The sequence below is a fragment of the Sciurus carolinensis genome, chromosome 11, assembly GCF_902686445.1.
Source record: "Sciurus carolinensis chromosome 11, mSciCar1.2, whole genome shotgun sequence".
In the NCBI taxonomy this organism is placed as follows: Eukaryota; Metazoa; Chordata; class Mammalia; order Rodentia; family Sciuridae; genus Sciurus; species Sciurus carolinensis.
In genome coordinates, this window is record NC_062223.1 from 14,582,144 (window position 1) to 14,603,978 (window position 21,835).

The 21,835-nt window shown below is 38.0% G+C and overlaps 1 protein-coding gene across 1 annotated transcript; it reads right to left on the minus strand.

Moving 5' to 3' along the window:
- Window positions 1–1,957: 1,957 nt before the first annotated feature.
- Ms4a14 (membrane spanning 4-domains A14) lies at window positions 1,958–21,457 on the minus strand. The gene is made up of 6 exons (XM_047516488.1): window positions 21,320–21,457; window positions 19,378–19,506; window positions 17,039–17,092; window positions 13,084–13,233; window positions 9,873–9,971; window positions 1,958–3,790 (listed from the first exon to the last, which is right to left on the minus strand). Exons 1-6 carry the CDS (start codon window positions 21,455–21,457, stop codon window positions 1,958–1,960), a joined length of 2,403 nt encoding a protein of 800 aa, XP_047372444.1.
- Between the last annotated feature and the right edge of the window lie 378 nt (window positions 21,458–21,835).

Genomic DNA, 21,835 nt, shown 5'->3' on the forward strand with positions numbered 1-21,835 from the left:
TTCTTATTTGGAATGATAATCATCTTGTAGGGTTATTCTGAGTGAATTATGAAGTACTTGGACTATAGTAGATGCTAAATAAATTCTAGTAAAATAATAGCAATAAATATTATTTCTCTTACTATTACCATTCTAATCCTAGTGGTCAAATACTTCATTTTTCTTTATGTCTGTGTTATTTCCAAAGTTAATTGTGGTTGGTTCTTTCTCAGCTACAGGTATCTCTTTGAGCTTAGCTATAAAAACATTGAAAATGTTGCTCTGTCAGCCTAGAAGCTGTCTTATCCCATTTCTCTGATTGGCATTGGCTGTGAAACTCTGTGGCCTCTTGCTGATGTAATCCTCTGACCTATTTACACATGGATAGCATGAATCTGTTTACTATTTTTCTTTATTCCTAAATCCTTAGATTCTTCTTATTATCCATTTTGCCGACACCAACTCTTTTTATGGGTTTTATGGTGGTTTATGGAAAAGTGTACATCACCTTTGTGTTTCTTAATGTTCCAAAATCAAGTTTTTATTTTTCAAGCTTCTTACTACTAGCTATTCTAGGGAAGTTATGATGTCCCACATGATCAGATCACATTCTCTGATTCACAGTCAACAGAATTAGTCTTTCTCAGATTCCATTGCTATGGAGTTCCAAGAAAGGCTCTTTGTGTTTTTCTCTCTCATATTTTCCTGCTGCTGAAGCTTACTGTTTTGTTTTTAAGTTTCTCATCTTTCCCCTTCACAAAAGATGTCCCCTTTAAAAAGATCTATACTGTAAAAATATGCATACTGTAGAGTATTGTAGTAGCAGTTGTCACTTGCTTAGGAGTCTCCAAATCCCTAGTTTTTTAAATTGAAATTACAAATAAATCTAGATAGAAGTCCATGAATGCTAATGATAGAACCTGGTAACCCCCTCCATGTCTCCAGATGTTTATTGGAAGGGACAGGTAGCTCTGAGAGGAGGAGAGAAAAAATTTAAGACTGAGAGTTTGTGGTTAAAAAGCAAGCAAGGAGAGAGTTTCCAGGGAAACCTCCAAGCAGGTGAGGAAAAATGCTGAGCACTTAGAAATTACAGAAAAAAGATAATTGCATCAAAGAGAAAGAGGATTGACACATATGAGTAGGGCTTGGAAGATGGAGGATATTTGATGACTTTTGCTAACATAATCTCCTGTGACCACAGAAAATGAAATTATGTTGGACTGAGGAATTAGCAGTGAATACAGGTGTAGGAAACCTGGAGATGGCTCAATACATTGCAGTCTGTTGTATTTTCTCTTACACCGGTTGCACCTCTGCCCTTCCCTGACTACCTTCCTGTCTCTAGGTGTGTGTTGTTTGTCTCCCTCCACATGTTCTGTCCTCATTGCCACCTTTGGCCTTGTTGAACATTGAGTCAACCTTGGGTGTATGTCCTTGACACAAATTCAGGGAAGGAGCATGAATAGTAAAACCGGAAAACACCTATTGATATAAACTGTTTGGTGTTTGGAAAACACCAAAACAGAGGAAGGATGGATGTGAGTTTTATTCCTGACTCTTCTGACTCTTAAACACTTATAGATCCTGAATAAACTTCTTCCTAGTTGACCTTTTGAACCCTTTATACGACACAGAGGAGGAGGACCCAAATATTAGCTCCGTAGAAAAGTCGATCTATTACATATTAAGTTCTAAAATGAACTGGCAATCATAAATTGAAACACTAAATCTGATGACAAAAGTTGACATGTGATTTATTCCTTCACTCCCAGAAAATTCTGATATAGTATTAACATTTCAACTGTTGTCATTTTATTCTAATAAGAATGAACTCTTTGAGTTTTCTGCATGCCTTTCATCTTCTGGTGAGTGACTTGGGTAGCAACCACAGTTGAGAACATAGGGAAGACTGTATGGTTTGTCTTTCATTTAGCTTCCAATACTGGGAGCAGTGTGGTACTTGGGTAGATTCCATCCCTTAGTCAGAATCTTCAGATTGCTGTGGATCTTTGGAACATGAGCTGGAAGTTACATTCAAGTCTTTGTAGGAGTTTGAACTGGTTGAGGCATACGGCTGCACCTCTGGTTCTGAATCTATGTTGGACCAACAGGTTACATACCTGTCATGGACTAAACTTTGGCTAGAAGAAGGTTGGTAATCTGGGCTCATGTCTTCTGGTTGCAGTTTCCCTTTTTTGATGCGTCTTTTTTGCGTATCTTCTTTTAATCCAACTCTGGATTGAAACTCTTTTTGGTCCTTCTCTGGACTTTGCCTGTCTAGGCTATATTGGGCCATGGTGTTCTGCTTTCGGGCTTCTTTCTCTAACAGATCTCGGGTCTTCCTGTTTAGGGCATGCTGCATTTCTGATTGCCAGTCTCGTGCTACCCAATCTTTGTTTCTCCAACCTTGATTTATCCAGTCTTCAGATTGCTGGAAACATGGCCAATTCTGTTTCGTCCATTGCAGAGACTTCTTTGGGGTGAATTGCCCATCTTCCTGTTCCTGGCTTAGCGAGTCCCAATCTTGGCACAACTGCTTTAAAGCTTTCTTCATTTGAACTTGCGGGCCTTTGGCTTGCCAACTTTGAGGTTGTTCCTTTGGGGATTTTTCCTCTTGAGCGTGCTGATCTTCAGCTTGTTTATCTTGAGTTTGTTTCTTTGGGAATGGCTCCTTAATGATTTTCTGCTCTTTATCTTCTCCATCTTTGGATTTTTGCTTCGGGAATTGCTCCCCTCTTGCCTGCAGATCTTTGAATGGATGCTGTGGGATTTGTTCTGTGGTTTGGCTATATGGGGCTTGCCTGCTTAGAAACTGACTCTTTGCGGAGAGCCAGGCTTTGATTTTCTGGTCTAGGGATTTCCGTCTTAGAGATTGACCACCTTTGGTTTGTAGGTCTAAAGAATATCTCCTTGAGGATGGCTTGCCTTTCCTTGTCAGGTCTAAGGAATGTCTCTTTGGGTACTTCCCATCTTTGGTTTTACGGAACCAGGAAAACCTTCTTGGGTAGTTGCCCCGAGGTTTCCATTCTTGGGACTGTTCCATGACTTCTGTTTGAATGTCTTTATATAATATTTCTGAAGATCGCTGGGTTTGACATTGAATGTTTTGTGACTCAAGATCTTGGGATAGCTGTCGAATCTTAGGGTACTGCGTGGAGTAGAATGGTATGGCTTGTGCTGACAGCAACTCATAGGCCATGTCTTGGGATGTTGTTTGTGTGGATGTTGACTCTTGGAAGATTGTCTCTTGGGATGGTTTGCCTTGAATGAACACATCTTGAGAGGGCAAGTCTTCAAATGTCAGATCCAAAGACTGGCTGATATGTGATGATGGGGTTTTATATAACATGACTTGTTTAGGAGGGGCTTGTATTAGTCGAACTTGAGATGGCAAGTCATCCGCAGGCAACGCTTGGAGTGTTTGCACAGGTGGGGTCGGTGATGGAGTTTGTGTTGAGGGGGATGGTGTTATAGTATATTGCAGGTCTTCATCAACCAGATTTTCTGAGACTCTTTTTTCTAATCTGAGCGGTGAAGGTTTTGGTTCAATTTCTTCCTCTGGAATAGGTGTAGAGGCATGGTTACTAATCTTACATTTACTACATGTTTGTAATATGCAATGATGGACTAAAGGGTTTCTTAAAACCCTTAACTTGAAGAAAGAATAGCCTCCAAAGAAAACAGTTTGTCTGTTTGATGTTGTACCAATCCTAGAAGATTCTTCTTGAAGCTTAAATTGTAATACGATGTTTTCTTCTGGGTCAGGTTGTTCACTAGTTGGAGTAACATGTGAAGGTAAGAAAAACACAACCTAAAAAACCAAGGGGAGTCGGGAGTATTAATAAGACAGAAACATCTTTGGTGTTATCTAAATTTTTTCATCTCTGACTTAAGATAGTAGGTAGGAAATTACATCTAGAAATTACATCAGAAAACAAACACCCACCCACCTTAACCATCAACTCATTAGTATTGTTTTGGACAGTGATAACCCCTTATTATCTCAAATACTGAACCAGGGTATTTGACTAAAATTGTTTCAAATATTCTTCCCATACTTGATATTACAAACTCCTAAGACATTTGAAATCACCTAGTCAATATTCACATACAAAGGTTTAATCTATAAGGATTTCTTGGTCATCTGGATGAACTAAATGCTATCTATCAAAGACAATTAGATGTGAGTTTTGACCTTAAGGTGCTCACCATTGTAGGTAGAACAACGTATAAGTAGATTCAGCAAGTGCTATTATAGAAATGGACACTTCGTTAGGATAAATGGCACTTCTGTATTTTTACTAATCTCCACCCGGATTTTTGTTTGATTTGTTGAAAGAAAGTTTTGGAGACATGAACTATAATTTCCGTTTATTCAAGCACTTAAGTGTTACAATTTAAAATTTACTCATTCCTAAGCTAAATTTACTCATTCCATAACTAAATGATGGTCAGAGCGCTACACAAAGTTCTAAAGTCATCTCAAGTAATCATTATAACATCCCTATGAGGTTATTATCTTTATTTTCCAAGACTAGTACCACAGAGTTGTAAACCCATACATGCCAACCAAATTGTAGGTTCTATGTTTTCCTCTCAAATCTGCTATGAGTGGTTACTTATAATAACCACTTAATTTACCATTGTGACTGAAGACCATAAGAATAATGCTTCTAGCATAGTAGTTGTCACACACCTTTTGTCTTCTTGAGATCAGGGGTCATCTGATAGCAACTTTGAATTCTCTGTTGTACTTTGTACATCACTGTGCCATAGTAGAGTAAAAATTCCTACTCACTGAATTCAGTGCAATAAGTATTTGGTATGAGTAATTTATTTTAATACTATTCCTAAAGAACTTGCAACAGGAATTTATACTCTTCTGTAGTTGTAGAATTTAATATACAGAAAATTTAATAAAACATATGCATGTGATGAAAAATTACAAAATCCAACATCCACCTCAGTAAAACAAGGTAAATTTACCATGTGAAAACTCACAGGATAATGCCATATTTAAGGGTAAAACACTAAACACTAAGATCAGGAACAAAAGAAGGATGGGTATACTCAGCAGTTCTTCATTTCTTTTTTTCTTTTTGGAACCAGGAATTAAACCCAGGGGCACTTGAACACTGAACCACATCCTTAGCCCTTTGTATTTTTTAATTTGAGACAGGGTCTTGCTAAGTTGCTGAGATTGACTTTGAACTTGAAATCTTCCTGCCTCAGCCTCCCGAGTAACTGGGATTGTGCTACTGCACCTAACTTCAGCACCCCTTTTAAACATTGTGTTGAAGACTCTGTATAGCATGTTAAAATAAGACCTGAAGTTTGGAAGTAAAAATGTCTTTGTGTACAGGTGAAGTGGTTGCTTACTTAGAAAGTTTCAGAACATTTAAAACAAAGCTATAAGAACAAATAAATAAGTTTAATAAGATCATACTGTAGGGATATATAAAAATCAATTGAATTTCTACATGCAGGGATGGATAATTGGGAAATAAAATTCAAAATTCCATGTACAATGTAAAAAAAATGTAGTAATTAGGATTACATTTAACAGAATATATGCAAAATATTGAAAACTATTCCTACACTCTTTTGAAAAACTGAAGAAGTAGGAGAACTTCCTAACACTGTCTATGAAGCCAGAATTACCCTGATACCTAACAAGACACTTATAGGTCAATAATCCATATGGATGTGGATACAACGATTTCCAACAAAACATTGACAAATAATCTAATAATCAAAAGGATAATTCATTTGACTAAGTGAGATTTTATGCCTGAAATTCAAGGTTGGTTCAATTTGAGAAAATCAGTTAAGTGAGTGTATCACATCAACATAATGTAGGAAAAAATCCTGAATACTCATCTCACTGGAAGCAGAAAAAGTTTTCAACAAACTCCAATAACCTTTCAAGATAAAAATTCTTAGAAAACTATAAATTGAGTGGAATTTCCTCAACAGGACAAAGGCTATTTATGAAAAAAACCAGAACTTGCAACATACCCAATAGGGAAACACTAAAAGCTTCCCCACAAAGCTCAGGAGCAAGGTAGGATTATTGCTTCACTATTGCTATTCAAGATTGTACTGAAGGTTCTAGCTAGAACTATAGACCAGAAAAAGAAATAAAATTCATCCAAATTAGAAGAGGCAAACTATCTCTATGTGCAGATGACATGATTCTCCTATGTAGGAAATTCTCCTAAATATGTAAGAAAGCTACTAGAGTTAATAAAAGAATTCAGCAAGGTTTGAGGTATAAGGTTAACCCACAAAGTCATTGTTGTTGTAATTTAAAAAAACCATGATGAACAACATGAAGTTAAGAATACAATTCCATTTATAATAGCATCTAAAATATTATTTACTCAGGATAAAAATCCAAACAAGAAGATGAAAGACTTCTGTGCTGAAAACACCAAAACATTGCTGAAAGTAATTAAAGAAAAAGTGAATGCAGATGCAGCCCATGTTCACGTATGAAAAGGCTTAGAATTGTTCAGGAAGCAGGAAGCAATCTAGTTTCAATACAAAGCCTATCGAAATTCCAACAGCACCCTGTATGTATAATATGTCAAAATATACTCTGCCATGTATACCTAAAAAGACCAAATTAAAAAATTAAAAAATTTCAACTGCTGTTTACTTAGGTATTGAAAAACTGATTCTAAAATTTATATGGGATTATAATGGCCCATGAGTAAACAATATAATCTTGAAAATGAAGAATAAAGTTTATAAAATCAAACTTCCCAATTTTGAAACATAATTAAAAAATTACAACAATTTAAACAATATGAGACTGGAATAAGGGAAGATATATAGAGCAATGGAGTGAATAGGAAATCCACAAAGAAACCACTGCATATATGATCAATTCATTTTCAAAATAAATGTCAAAATCATTCAATGGAGAGAAACAACAGTCTTTTTAGACAAACAGTGCTGGGAAAACTGGATGTCTACAAGCAAAAGAATGTATTAAACCTGTACCAAACACCAAACACAAAAATTAACTCCAAATGAATCACTAAACTTAGGAGTGAAATTTATGAAATTCAAAGAAGAAAAAATTGGGAGAAATATTCATGACTTTGGATTTGGCAATGATCTCATGGATATGACGCCAAAACCACAAACAAAAGAATAGATAAATCACACTTTGCAAAAACCAACCATTTTTTGCATCAGAGATTAATGTCAAGAAAGTAAAAATAAGGAGTCTAGAGAATGAGACAAAATATTTGAAAATCACGTATCTCATAAGGAGTTTATAGGCACAACATATAAAGAACTCTACCATTCAACAACAAAAGCAAACAACTCAATTAAAAGGTGGAAAGTTGTTATAAGAGAGTTTTCTCCAAAGAAGATATGTACACAGTCAATAAGCACATGAAAAGACACTCAAAATCAAAAGTTACTAAGGAAATGCAAATCAAAACCAGAATGAGATACCACTTCATACCCATTAGGATGGTTATTATAAAAACAAACAAACAGTAAATAACCAGTGTTGATAAAGTTATGGAGTGAGTGGAATCCTTGTGTACTGCTGATAGGAATGTAAAATGGAACAACCACCATGGAAAATAGTTTAGCAATATCTCAAAAGTTTAAATGTAGAGCTACTATATGACCAAGCAATTCTATTCTTAAGTCTATCTCCAAAGCATGGAGTTGAGTTGATGCTTGTACACCAATATTCAAAGTGCATTATTCACAGTAGGCAAAATGTAGAAATGGCCTGTGTCTATCAACAAATGAATGGCTAAACAAAATTTGGCATATACACACCATGGAATTTTACTCAGTCATAAAAGGAATGAAATTTCAATATGTACTACAACATGGATGAACACTGAAAATATTATACCTGTGTAGTCAAATAGGCCAGATACAGAGGATAAATGTTGCATGATTCACTTACATGAGGTACCTAGAAGAGGTAATTTCATAACGTAAAATAGAGATTTCCAGGATAGAGATTTTCCTGAAGGGAGGGGAAGAGGAGGAATTTAATAATAAGGTGTTTGTGTAGGGGATTATGAAAAAGTTTGGGGCATAAGAAGTGCTGAGGGCTATACAATATTATGAATGTATTAAGTGCCTTGAATTGTATGCTTACAAATGATTTAAATGACATTATGTTATGTATAGTTAACCACAATAGAGATACTCTAAAGTTATAGAAATTAAGACAGTGTAGAATACCTAGAAGCATAGACGTATTGACTTGTAGGAAAAAATGAACTCCCAAAGAGACCTATAAGTAAGTGGTCAATTTTCAACAAGGGACCAAAGTAATGGAGAGAAATAATTGCATTTTCAACAAATGGTGTTAGAACAACTAGATAACTCCATGAGGAGGGTATGCATTAATTCTACAATTACCTCACAACTGGAACAAAAGTTAACTCAAAATGCATCCTCTGATAAACCTAAACATAAAGACTGAAACTATAAAACTTTTATAAGAAAATATAAAAGAAAGTTTCATCCTATTGGGCCAGAAAAAGATTCATTTCAATACAAAAAGAACTAACCAGAAAAATAAATGATAAATTGAACTTAATCACTTTTTCTTGGGGGAAAAAAAAAAAAAAAAACATTAAAAAGATCAAAAGGTAAACCACAGACTGAGAAAAATCTTAGCACTAGCATGCTAAACCCACTAGAATAGCCACATTATTAGTACTCCTGATAACTCAAGTGTTTATAATGGAAGTGAACAACTCTATTGCTATGACAAATGGTTCAACTGTTTTGGAGATCTGTGAGGCATTTTCTTACCAAGTTACCCATTTACTATATGATCTTAACAATCGAATCCTAGGTATGAAACTCTAAGAGAAATGAAATCGAATGTCCACAGAGACATGGACTCAAATCTTCATAGCAATTTATTGGTAATCGTTCAGAACTTTAAACAATCATCATCAAAGGTAAATGAGCACATTTTGATGTACCCATACATAAGAGGATGGATGTAGCAGCATAGATGAATCTCAAAAGCATGTTTCTGCGTGAGAGCAGCCAGGCAGAGAGAGTACTCTCAGCTCTCATGACTATGGCGTTTGGGAAAACCAAAAGTAACCTAGGTGATGAGGACATCAACTCCAAGTTTAGAAAAGCAAACCTTTGAGGCAGAGAGGACTGCACTGTCTTGATGGTGATGGCAGTTACACAGGTGTATACAGTTTGTCAAAGACCATTGAATGGTGCATTTTAGAGTTTGTAGATTATACTAATATGGAATTGAAAAAAAAAAAAAAAAACAGGAAAAATCCTGCCAAACACAGAGTCTGGACTGGTATTTATAATTTAGAAAGTGTTCTGTGGAACTGAACACCCCTGGTCAGACTCTCGAAGTTCAGGATACCATCTGTTCCTGGAGATGTTATTTAACTTCTTGGTGCCTTAGTTTCTTCAAATGTTAAGGTGTTCCATTGGTTTTAGTAAAATCAAGTCGATGCTCAGTGATTATGACAATGACTAACATACTAAGCATAAATGGCAATGTTATTAATATATTTTCTACTTCTTCTCTGGTGAGAGAATTGTCTCATACTCCCTTCAAGTATAAGCTTCCTGTATCTCAGTAATATGGGTTCCCCTAAAGTCTGAGATTTCACATATTTTGGCAGGGAGATAAGGAAGTATGTATGAGCAGAAACGACAGAAGAGCAGATAGGGAAAGAACGGAAAGCATAACTGTCCTAAAGGTGGGGTGAGCTTCAATCCTAAGCTTGTCCCTCCCTGATCTACTCAAATTTAGAATTTTGGTTCAGCATCTGAGCACCTCTCTGCTCACCAGACCAGAGGTCACCTTGGAGTGTCCCAACAGGATTCGGTTCACACAACAACATTAAACGCACCTCATCTGAACTTGTGTAGCACTTGCTTCTAAAGGACGCGATGGTCACAGAGATGCAAAGCTCTACTATGGTGATGATTAATAGGATTGACAAAATGCCCTGAAAATAAGGAGGAGAAATGAATGGTGTTTGGAATGAAAGTTATTTCATTTTAAAGATTTAAGTCCAGAACCCCTTATACTCTATATGAACAAGTTTGGGAAAACTCATTTTGGATAGTTTTGTAGCCATTAGATATTGCATAATTTACATATCTTTCTGATAAGGCAGTGGTAATAAACTCCAATACCTATGGGGACCAGGATACCATCTTGAATGAAACAGTAAGGGAGACAACAGGGAGTAATGGTATTCATAGGAGGCATCCCTTACTTGATTCCAGTCAATTGTTGCCATGGGTGATTGTGAAGATTAAATAAGATCTTTCTTGGTGTTCATAAATAAAATTTTATTGGTACACATTCACACTTAATAGTTATTATTGTCCGTGGCTGCTTTTTGCTATACAAAGGCAGAGCTGAGTAGCTGCAACCGTGATCATGGCCTTCAAAGCCTAAAATATTTACTATGACCTTGTTGGAAAATATCGTCAATCTCTATTAGACAGAGTTTTGGCTACAGATGGATTGATAAATGAACTCAAAATATGAGAAATTCAATACTATAAACTAACTTCAAAGCTTTGGTATATGAAGGCAGTACAAGAGGTTAGCAAAGGAGCTGGGGCTGTGGCTCAGCGGTAGAGTGCTTTCCTTGCATGTGTAGGGCACAGGGTTTGATCCTCAGCACCAAGTAAAAATGAATGAAGGAAAGAAAGGTTATTGTGTCCACATCTACAACTGAAAACATTTTAAAATCACATTCTTTACAAAAATATATAAAATTATAATAACTGGATACCACAAGGATAAAATAAGTATCTGTAGATGTGATATGTGTATTTATATTTGGTTTAATGTGTTTTAAATGCAGGCACAATGCAACCTAAGTGGGAAAATATCTGAATGTTCTGTGACCTTAAAATTGGTCAAAACAATGAATTCTTCTGAAGGGAAGGGATAGGGGATAGGAAGAGGAAAGTCAGGGAATGATTCTGACATAACTTTCTTGTGTACATATGTGAATACCCCACAATGAATCTCCACATCATGTACAACCACAAGACTGGGATCCTAATTAGAATAAGATGTATTCCATGTTTGCATAAATAAGTCTAATTTTACTCTCCTGTCACATACAACTAAAAAAGCACAAAAACTAAAAATTAAAGAGAAAAAGCACAGAAAAAATTAATTCTCAATGTTCATATTAAATGCAAAAACATAATTCTGTCACTTTTTTGTAATGTAAAACTAGTATTTAGTTCACTGTACATTAAAATATTAAATGCTATAAATTACAAGTATTTTTTAAGTGTAAATAATTTACCAAGAGTAAACAGTACTTGCCTTCATCTTACTTAAAATAAGCAGTAAGCATCTTTCCTATACCTTGGCGTAGGAACCAAAAATTTTACCATTTTTACTTTCAAGGTCATGAAGTATCTCTGAGGGTTTGATGTGGATGTTTTTTACTGGCATCACTTGCTCTGAGGTGTGTTTGTCTTGCATGTCACAACCACTTTTATCATTGATGCCAAGAGGTTCATCTTCACCGAGTTCTTCTGGCTTTTCTAGAACTGCCTCTTGAACAGCAGCAGTATCAAAACTCCTCCCCAGCCCACTCTACCTTTTATAACACTGTATTTGAATCCTATAAAGTTTTTTGGACAGTAGGACTGCCTATATCTTGGGATCTGGGTGCAAATTTCATAGTAGTGCCTTTATCTGAGTTTGCAACGTCACCAAATAGATTAACACTCATCAGTGCATGCTGCCTTCTGAAGTAATGAAACCAGTCCTTACTGGATGTAAAATCTGCATTCTCAGTTTCATTGTAATCACCACTTTCTTTCAGTGCAACAGCTAACACCAGTGCTTGGGCCTGCATATTAGCTAGCCAATCAAGGATCTGCTTTTGATTCCCTCATCTTAGCAAAGTGTTTTCAAAAAGGGGTTCTTTGAGTTAAGAGCTGGAGCATGCTTACTTCAGACTCTTTACTCAGACTCAGTTGTTAAGACCAACCACACCAACAACTCCCAAAGAGTGCCAAGACCTTGTATCCAGTAACTGATAACTCTTTTTCTTTCCTTCTTCAGTGACGAAGATAATTTCCAATGGTATTACTTTACTTCCATCTTAACTGGTTTCAATCTCCTTAAAATTCTAAGTCCCAAGGCCTCACATTGCAACTGGTGGAGATAAGATGAGATCTCAGGGATCTCATCTGAGAATATAGCTCTGGGATATAGCTCAGTTGGTAGAGTGCTTGCCTCACATACACAGGCCCTGGGTTCAATCCCTAGCAACACACACACATGCACACACACACACACACACACACACACACACAAATAATAATAATAATTGAAATCTCAGGACCTCCCTGAGAAACTGCAGGGAAAGGCTAATTGGAATCTTGCATGATTAAAAATAATTCCATTAATTTTTTTTTTTTTTTTGCGGTACTGGGGATTGAACCCAGGGCCTTGTGCTTGCGAGGTCCATTAATTATTTATGAGATAAATATTTAAAATTGTATCTATGTTTCTTGGTAAAGATATATCTCATTTGCTTTATTAAATAAAATTGCTGTAAATTATATCCTGACACTCTTAAAACACCCCACTTATTCAACTGCCTTTTGTCTTTAATGTTCATTTAGTAAAATTTTTTGACCATTTTTTTCTATACTAATGATGAAAAGGTAAGAGAATTTTTAAAAGCTAAAATTGATGTTAATGGTAATTGTAAGACCTAAAATGATTGACCATTGACACCGTGCTGGCTATGATTTTAAGAAATCTTTAACTCAGTGTGGTAGGTGTTATCTTCATTTTCCACGTGAGAAAAACTGAGACTCAGAGAGAATACAATGTTAGATCAGGGTCACAGGCTTACATGAAATAAAGTCACAGTTAAAATCCAGAAACATTTGCTCCTGAGTCATCTTCACCATCATCCCATGGTGTGGGGTGGTCAGTTGAGGATTGCTCTCAAGGGTCAGTTCAAGTGTGGGCACTGTTTCAATTGTTGTAATAAAAATCAATGCATCATGGACCCAGCTCAGATAAGATTGAATAGACACCTCATACAAAGTGATTTCACTTACAAGGAAATACGTTCTACCGAGGCCACATGATCCTTCAAGGGCAAGTGTCCGGCAGAACTTGTGTTTCTGAGTGTAGCTGATGAGGATGAGAGCAATCCCAGCCACTGCGACCACAGAACTGATGACACTCATGGTAATGATACCTCGTATCTGGAAAACAGTTTTAAAAATAAAGAAAAACTAACTCAAACCAAAAATACCTTGGAAGAAACTCTTAGTGTTTTTTCACTTTCTAGATAACCTGTCAGGGATGAATTACTCTAGAAGGTCAGGATGATAGGAAGGGTTGATAAGTCAAATTCTGATTCATCAAAGTCAAAAGATGGATCAAGTTTTAGAATTGGCCAAGGATATCATTCTATGTTGAAGGAAATGTTCATTTCTATCTCAGTAAACCATCATTCATAATCTCTAAGTGGTATGGTGTGTTAGAAAATAGAAAATATCTCAAATTGGAAATTAGACTTGATTTTGAATCCTAGTTTTGCAAGAACCTTGGGCAAATTACTTTGTCTCTCAGAATCTTGATTTCTACCTTTGAAAATGAGAATTACATTGCCTACCTTTAGGGTAGTATACATTTATTCACTTATTTTATAAATATGTAATGTGTTCAAATATGTGTCAGGTATTGCATTAGGCCACACAGATCAAAAGGTCATAGGGCTTACATGGAAATCCCCAGAAGAGTCAAATAATGACCCACAAAATCACTAACATAGGGCTGGGGAGATAGCTCAGCTGGTAGAGTGCTTACCTCGTAAGCACAAGGCTCTGAGTTCGATCCCCAGTACCGCAAAAAAAAAAAAAAAAAAAAAAAAAAAAAAATCACTAACATATATTTGAAAATGGTTTGAACTGGGGTTTAAAAGTGTCCTTATTGGTCTCAGTGTTTGATATGGAAGACATATAAAGTTCAGATTGCCCCACCTAATTCCTTTTATTCAAGCCCATTATTTTGGAGGAGGGAGGGGAGAGATATATGGTTGAGTTCCTCCAAAAGAAAAGGGGGCTTCTTATTCTTTTCTTCAAACCCACTCCCAGCACTGATCTTGCCCTTTTAAAGGCAAAACGAAAACCCTTGCATTTTAAATTTGGCAGATATTTCCTGTATCTGTATTGACTGTGTTGTGTCTGTGTGGTGGGAACTGCAATAGTCCGCTTATACATCATGCTCTTCCTGGAGCAGTTTGGGGCTTAGTGGGGCAGGACTCGGAAGTACACTTATGACTCAATGTCTACCAAGTCATATTTATTGCAAATGCAGATTTTGGGCAGAAAATGCAGAGGAGCATGCAGATATACATCTCTGTCAAATTTCATTTCTCCATTCTCTGCAGACTCTGTTTTGGCTCCCACATGATATTTCATAGACTGAGGTCTCTAGGTATGCAAACCCTTCTGTGCATGGTGCTTTGTGAAGAGCACACCCAGCTCTAGTCTCATCTGATCCTTACTACAGGTTTGCAGTGTAAGGCAGTACACCTCGTATTCCCATTTTATAGGTGAGTGGGATTCAGGAATCAAGTGACTGTGAGCAATCCCAGAGTTGTAAAAGCCAGGTCCTCTGATATCCCCAGGCCCTCCCATGGCCTTCCATCTGCATAGCTCTCCTTGAATCAGGGATAAGTTTACCTTAACCTTAGTGTATTTCTCAGCCTTGGAAGTAAGTGAATACAGAAAGAACGTCACATGGAGCTTCAGTGCATTGTCAGTGTTTATTTCCACAGGAAGAGATGGGGGTGTTCATCCCCTCAGAACTTCCCTATGGCTTATAATTATTCCTGGAGGAAATTAGTGAAGGACCATAAAAACAGAGATAAAAAGACTTTGAGCAAAGGCCCACTTCTCCAGGACTTTAAGATCAGAGTGCTTAGAGGGAAGAGGAAAATTTCAGTATCGGCATACCCTTAACTAAATCTTAGCAAATCCTAAACAGACAAACAAAACCAAACAAAAGCAACCCCTAGAAGTGGGTACTTTTCCTTTCAACCTGACACAGCAACGCGTGGGAGCCTTGATTCAGACTTAGAATCACACGCATCAATGCCCAGGCCCTTTCCTCTGGACCTGGGGCAAGCTTGAAAGAAAAGTCTCTGTTCATATTGGAAGTGGGATTGGGATTGGAAAGCGGGAATTACTGGGTTCCTGGGGTCGGTTTGGTTGCAAACAGGGTTTCTCAACCTTGGTGCTATAGAATTTCTGGTCAGTTAATTTTTTTATTGGTATGGGAGGCCTTCCTGTCCATTTTGTGATGCTTAGACACATCCCTGGCTTCTACTCCCAGATGCCAATAGCACCCCTACCCAGTTTTTATTATCATTATCATTATTTTTTGATTCGCTGTACACAAATGGGATACAACTTTCATTTCTCTGGTTGTACATGAAGTACAGTCACACTGTTTGTGTAATCGTACATGTAATTAGGGGAATGATGTTTGTCTCGTTCCATTATCTTTTCTTTTCCCCACTCTCTCCCCACCCCTCATTTCCCTCTACACAATCCATCCTTCCTCCATTCTTCCCTTACTCGCTCCCATAATGTATCATCATCCATTTATCAAAAAACATTTGGTCTTTGGTTTTTTTGGGATTGGCTTATTTCACTTAATATGATATTCTCCAACTCCATCCATTTACCTGCAAGTGCCAGAATTTTATTTTTTTAATAACTGAGTAATATTCCATTGTGTATATATACCAGTTTCTTTATCCATTCATCTATTGAAGGGCATCTATGTTGGTTCCACAATCTAGCTACTGTGAATTGAGCTGCTATAAACATTGATATGGTTGTGTCACTGTAGTATGCTGATTTTAAGTCCTTTGGCCATAAATACCATTATCTTATACTAGACAAAGCTTCCAAAACATACAATGGAGAAAAGATAGCCTCTTCAACAAATGGTGCTGGGAAAAGTGGAAATCCATATGCAGCAAAATGAAATTAAACTTCTATCTCTCACCTTATACAAAACTCAACTCAAAGTGGATCAAGAACCAGAGACCCTGCACCAAATAGAAGAAAAAGTAGGCCCAAATCTTCATCATGTCAGCTTAGGACCAGACTTCCTTAACAAGACTCCCAAAGTACAATAAATAAAAGCAAGAATCAATAAATGGAATAGAGTCAAACTAAAAAGATTTTTCTCAGCAAAGGAAACAATCAGCAATGTGAAGAGAGAGCCTACAGAGTAGGAGAAAATATTTACCACATGCACTTCAGGTAGAGCACTAATCTCCAGAATTTATAAAGAATTCAAAAAACTTTACACCAAGAATACAAATAACCTAATCAATAAATGGGCTAAGGAAATGAGCAGACACTTCACTGAAGGTTTACAAGCAATCAACAGATATATGGAAAAATGTTCAACATCTCTAGTAATAAGAGAAATGCAAATCAAAACTACACTAAGATTTCATCTCACCCCAATTAGAATGGTTATTATCAAAAATACAAGCAACAATAGGTGTTAGTGAGGATGTGGGGGAAAAGGTACACTAATTTATTGCTGGTGGGATTGCAAATCGGTGCAGCCACTCTGGAAAGCAGTAGGGAGATTCCTTAAAAAACTTGGAATGGGACCACCATTTGATCCAGTTATCCCACTCCTACCCAGTTTTGATAACCTAAAAGTCTTCGAACACTGTGAAATATTTCCTGGGGGAGGAGAAAGGACACAATTACTCCCAGTTAAGAATCATTTAATTACAGAGGCATAGAATGATTTCCATTAATCAACATTTTCAGTTTACTTGACCAGGGAAATGTGAACCAGTGTAAGAATGTAGGGTTGGAGGTGGCATTGACAAATAGGAACAATGTAAATTGCAAATTTTATGTATAAATATGTACCTGACAGACATCTTAATACTAAAAATCTTTATACAAGAAGATAATATAAAGCAAATGGAGGCTAAATTACATAGACATCACAAAAGTGACTTACCTGGATGTTTTTAAATTTCTCATCCATTACTATGAGGCTTCCTGTAAGAAAAAACTGTCAAGAAGACAAGAGACAAGGGTTAACAGGTGATGTGTCTGGCCACTTTACAATATAGTCTCCTTTAGATTTACCAGCTATGTGTCTGTGAATCTCCCAGACCGTATAGTCTTTCCTCCTGGGCATTAGGAAGATGGGGGATAGGTACCCACGTAAGAGTAATCTGTGCTGAACTGGCTCAGTACCAAACACAGGCTCTCTGCCCATATATCTGGAAGAGGCAGGCTCAGAAGGCACCACACAGATATTTGGCTTAGCTGATCTCAAAAAGAAAGCAATTCCTGGTCTTTGGTCCTGGAAGAGGGAAGGAGAAGCTGTGTGTGTTCTGAGCAGTAAGGGAGATTTTCTCAGAAAAAAAAAAAAAAAACCCTAATTGCTGTTATGGGGGCCAAAACCTAGTGTAATCAACCCAGGCACTTTTTCCAGAAGCATAAAGAGTCTAGTACCACCCAGGAAAAGTGAGAGGAGGCCCTTAGTTGTTTTAATGCTCAGAGAATGAAAATCTCCTCTGTGGGAATTACCACTGGACTGTGAGGACACCCAGATCTCAGAGTCCAAGGACCTTAAGAAAACCACCTTGGTACCTCCCTCTACTTGACCCCTGTCCCTGTCAAATCACCAGGCGATGTCAGCTCTGCCTCCAAGTTTCCTTCCAAACTGTCTATCTTTCTTTATCTCCTCTGCTGTTCAGCTAGTTCAGGGTACCATCTTCCCTCTCTGAATTACTACAACCTCCTCTCAATGGATTCTCCCAGCTTTGTGGTTATCATTCTTGAATTTGTTTCCCATTAAGAAAACACAATAATATCTCAACAAGAACAGGACTGCAAATATCCCTACCCTCTTTCAGAATTATCAGTGGACTCCCCTTCCTCTCCACTGAAGTTTCCATTCTTAACATGACCACAAGAGCTGACACAGCCTGACTCCAGCTTCCGTGTGGCCTCATTTTATGCCACAACCATGGACTCTGGGTCTTCTTTTGGGTGAAAGAAGCCCTCAGCTCATGCTTCATCACTGCCAGGAAACACCTTTCTTCCACTTTAGCAGTGAGCACCTGTAAGGAAAGCACCCAGCACCCCTAGGCCAGATGATTCCTCCACTAAAACCTCACCTGGCTCCTGGGAATTCTCAGAGTATTTATCACAAATATAACAACAGTTGCCACCTCTCTCAGGGAAAGCCGTGCTCCCCAGTACTCTGAGCACCTGGGACACTACAAAGAAGACAGTTTTGTATTCAGAAAATATTTTTTCCATGCAGAGTGGACATTTAAAAGGCAGCATGCCAAAACCTCGTTGCAGTTCGTGTGTGCAGATTATACAGTCTCACAGAATTCTGTTGTGAAATGGGGACGTGAGGAGTTGGTCCATTTGATTTTCTGCAGTAGAGCATGTGTAGTTTGAAAATCATGCCCAACATCGTATTGTTTGTATTGGGAAAGTGAGAACATTACCAGTTGTTTCTGAAATGCAAATGATAGAGGAGACTTGTAGTATTTATGCATATCAAAAGAGAGCATGGGTTTTTAATAGAGACAATGGTCTCATTCTTTTCCTTATTTTACCTATTTGTTCACTGACTGATTCATTCAGTCACTCATTCTTGTATGCATGTTTTGCCTCAAGCATCATTCTAGATTCTGAGAACATAAGAAGAAGTGGAATGGATAATGTTCTTGCTCTCTTGTGAACGTATGTCCTAGTGCAGAGAGTCTAATTGTTCTGTCTTCAACTATGTAGCACAAGACTGGGAACCACAGCTGTGGAGATTGGGTAGAAGCAGCCATATTGTACTCAGAATATTATTGCTATCTCTATTACATCAGTAGCAGTCATAAAGTTGTCTCTGGGGCTAAGAAGGAGGTTAAGCTCTGATAATCTTAAATTCTCCTTAAGCTATGAGAGTCTGCGATTCTGTGAGCACCAGCTGTAAACGTTTTAATTATTACCTAATTTCAAACTGAGTTTCCCGATTTGCAAAGGAAAAAGTAGGATATTTGCCCCTTTAAATTCCCCAATTGGAAATGAGGAGCACATGATGTATTAGACACCCGGGGGCTTTGGAAACGTAAGCACCATGCACCAGGGGCAGTTACCCCCATGATAATGGTAGCACAATGTCCAAATGGAGTCCCTTCTTTTGTCATGGAGGGCACTTGCCTTTTCCGTCTTCTGGGGTAGGGATGGGACATATTTTTAGGGAATCCATTATCCTAGGACTTGAAGTTCCTGTCACTCTTTATAACGACTTCTCAAAAGCTCCTAATCCACAGTACTCACAATAAATGCTCCCCAGAATGGATATCCTGAGAGGAAAACGAGAGGGAATAATTCAGAAATACTGATGTAACCAAATGCAAGTACAGTTCCAAGGCCCGCAATGATCAGCGCAAGCAGGATCTGGATACCCTGTGAAGAGAAGAGGTACCTGCGGTTACCAGTGCCCCACCCCTCCGGTCTGTTCTTGAGCCATGCTGTTCTTTCCCTCCATTGGATGTCTTTCTCTGTAGTTGCCCACACTCTCAGGTAACCAGGAGTTCCAAATCAAGCATCCCCCACCGAACCCTGTCATTCTTGCCTGAGTCCTCTGGAGTCAAATCCATCACTCATGTCCTTTATCATTTCCCTGGTAGCACAAATTTCTCTCCTATCAGACAGATTTGAGCACATGTCTGACTACGCCTACACTGTAAACTTTTTCAGGATAGGGACTCCAAAGTGTTCACCTTAAGGGTTCTCCATTCTGTAGCCTGAGAATGAATGATTTTGCTCATAACCTGCCCTTTCGCATCTTCCACACATTAAATACCATTAAATACAGTCTTGTATTGGCATCCGTGGGGCACTGGTTCCAGGACACCTGAGCATACCAACACATGAGGACACTCAAGTCCCTTAGGTAAGACACATGATATTTGTGGACCTGCACTCCTCCTGTGTAGCTTAAGTCATCTCTAGGTTCTTAGGATCCATCAGACAATGCAAATGCTATATAAATAGTTGTCATGCTGTATCATTGAGAGGACAACCAGGAAAAGAGTCCACAGCTTCAGGACAGGCATGGTTTTCTTTTCAGAGTATTTTCAGTCCCTGGTTGTTTGAATTTGTGACTGTGGAATCTAAAGGCACGGAGGCGCCATTTGTATATGCCATCTGTATTTGCCTCATCCCTGTTTCCTGAAAATGTGTGAAATGTGCCAGAGTGATGTTGTGTCTTCTTCCTCTTCATCCAAGGGCCTGGAGAGAGGTGAGAATAACCTACTCAGCCTGTCAGGATGGAGACCACCCTGGCCTTGAAGGGGTGGTGGCTCCTCTTGGGTCAAACTTCCCTGCTAGTGTTCGTGGTTTTGTCCCTAGACCACGCCTCTGTGACCCAACACTCCAGTGATTTTACTATTGAACAAAGGATAAGGCCGTGTGTGCAATTCTCCCCTGGGTGAGTCTATGATGAAGATGATTTTTCTTGTGTGTATGTCTATCTTGTGTCTCACTGTAGAGCTTTAAATACAGTTTTCAAAGAACTCCTGATACCTGCAGAAGCACAAGGGGAAGTGAAACCTCTCCTCTACTGGTTTCATTCCCAGGGAGGTGCCACCACACCCTGAGGTCACTTCCTCAAGGGATATTTGGAAAAATTGCACCTGTGTCCTACTCATCCTCTGCTAGGATTCCAAGGCCAGTACCAACTCCTCACAAAATAGATCCAGGGTTTCTCATGGCTAGTGGTATTGTTAGAGTCAAAGTTCTATTTCTCAGAGTTAAATAAACCCTCAAAATCATTTCTAAGACCTGAGACAAACTGTGTGTTTTTAAATACAAAACTTTTATTTTTCATATTTATTGAAATATATTGGCCACATGTTGGTTCTTATACTGATGAACCAATACTCTTTTAAATTAATTCGTTAGTTAATTTATTTTTCTTTCCACTTTTATTTATTGGTGCATTATAGTGGTACACAATGATAGGATTTGTTGTTATATATTTGTACCTGCACATAACATAACAATATATTTTGGCCATCCAGTTCCTTATACAAGCAAATGACCTAGAAGTACTGCTCCTGCTTCAACAAGGATTGATAACAGGTGAAAGATGAGGGAGGAAAGAAAAGCAGAACCGACTCCCTCCTTGAAAAGCATTGCACAATGGCGCCTCTGCAGACGTACATGGAGAAGGAACTCTTTTCTTCAGGAAGACCCATTATCGGAGAATGCTTACCCCCAAGATTTTTGGCTCTCCCTTTAAGAAATCCAGCAGAGAGATATGAGGCCCGAAGGGAAAAGCTGTCAGTACAGTTTCATTTTGTTGGATAGTGATGGCATGGGCCCCTCTTTTCTCCTGGGAAGGCGACTCCATGGTTCAGTGGTAGACCTCATTAAGAGGTTGAGTGAGTGAACATTGCAGCCAAACCTTCTCCACTGGTGTCACATGGAGTCCATAGTAAGGAGCCCTGGGTTACTACTGTGCCCAGACGCTAGAACCACAGAAGCCCAGACTCTGAGTCATAGAATCGTAGAATTCTAGAACATATCCAGCCCCATTATCTTCCTGGAGAAGGAAACAGTTTGTAAGAAAGCTCCCATTATCTTCCTGGAGAAGGAAACAGTTTTTAAGAAAGCTCCCTCTTGGGTCAATTTGTTTATAAACACATAGTAACCTCAAAATAAAATAGATGCTTTATGCAAAAAGAAGTGCCTGTACCTATAACAAGTCATGACATGTAAAGGGACTAAG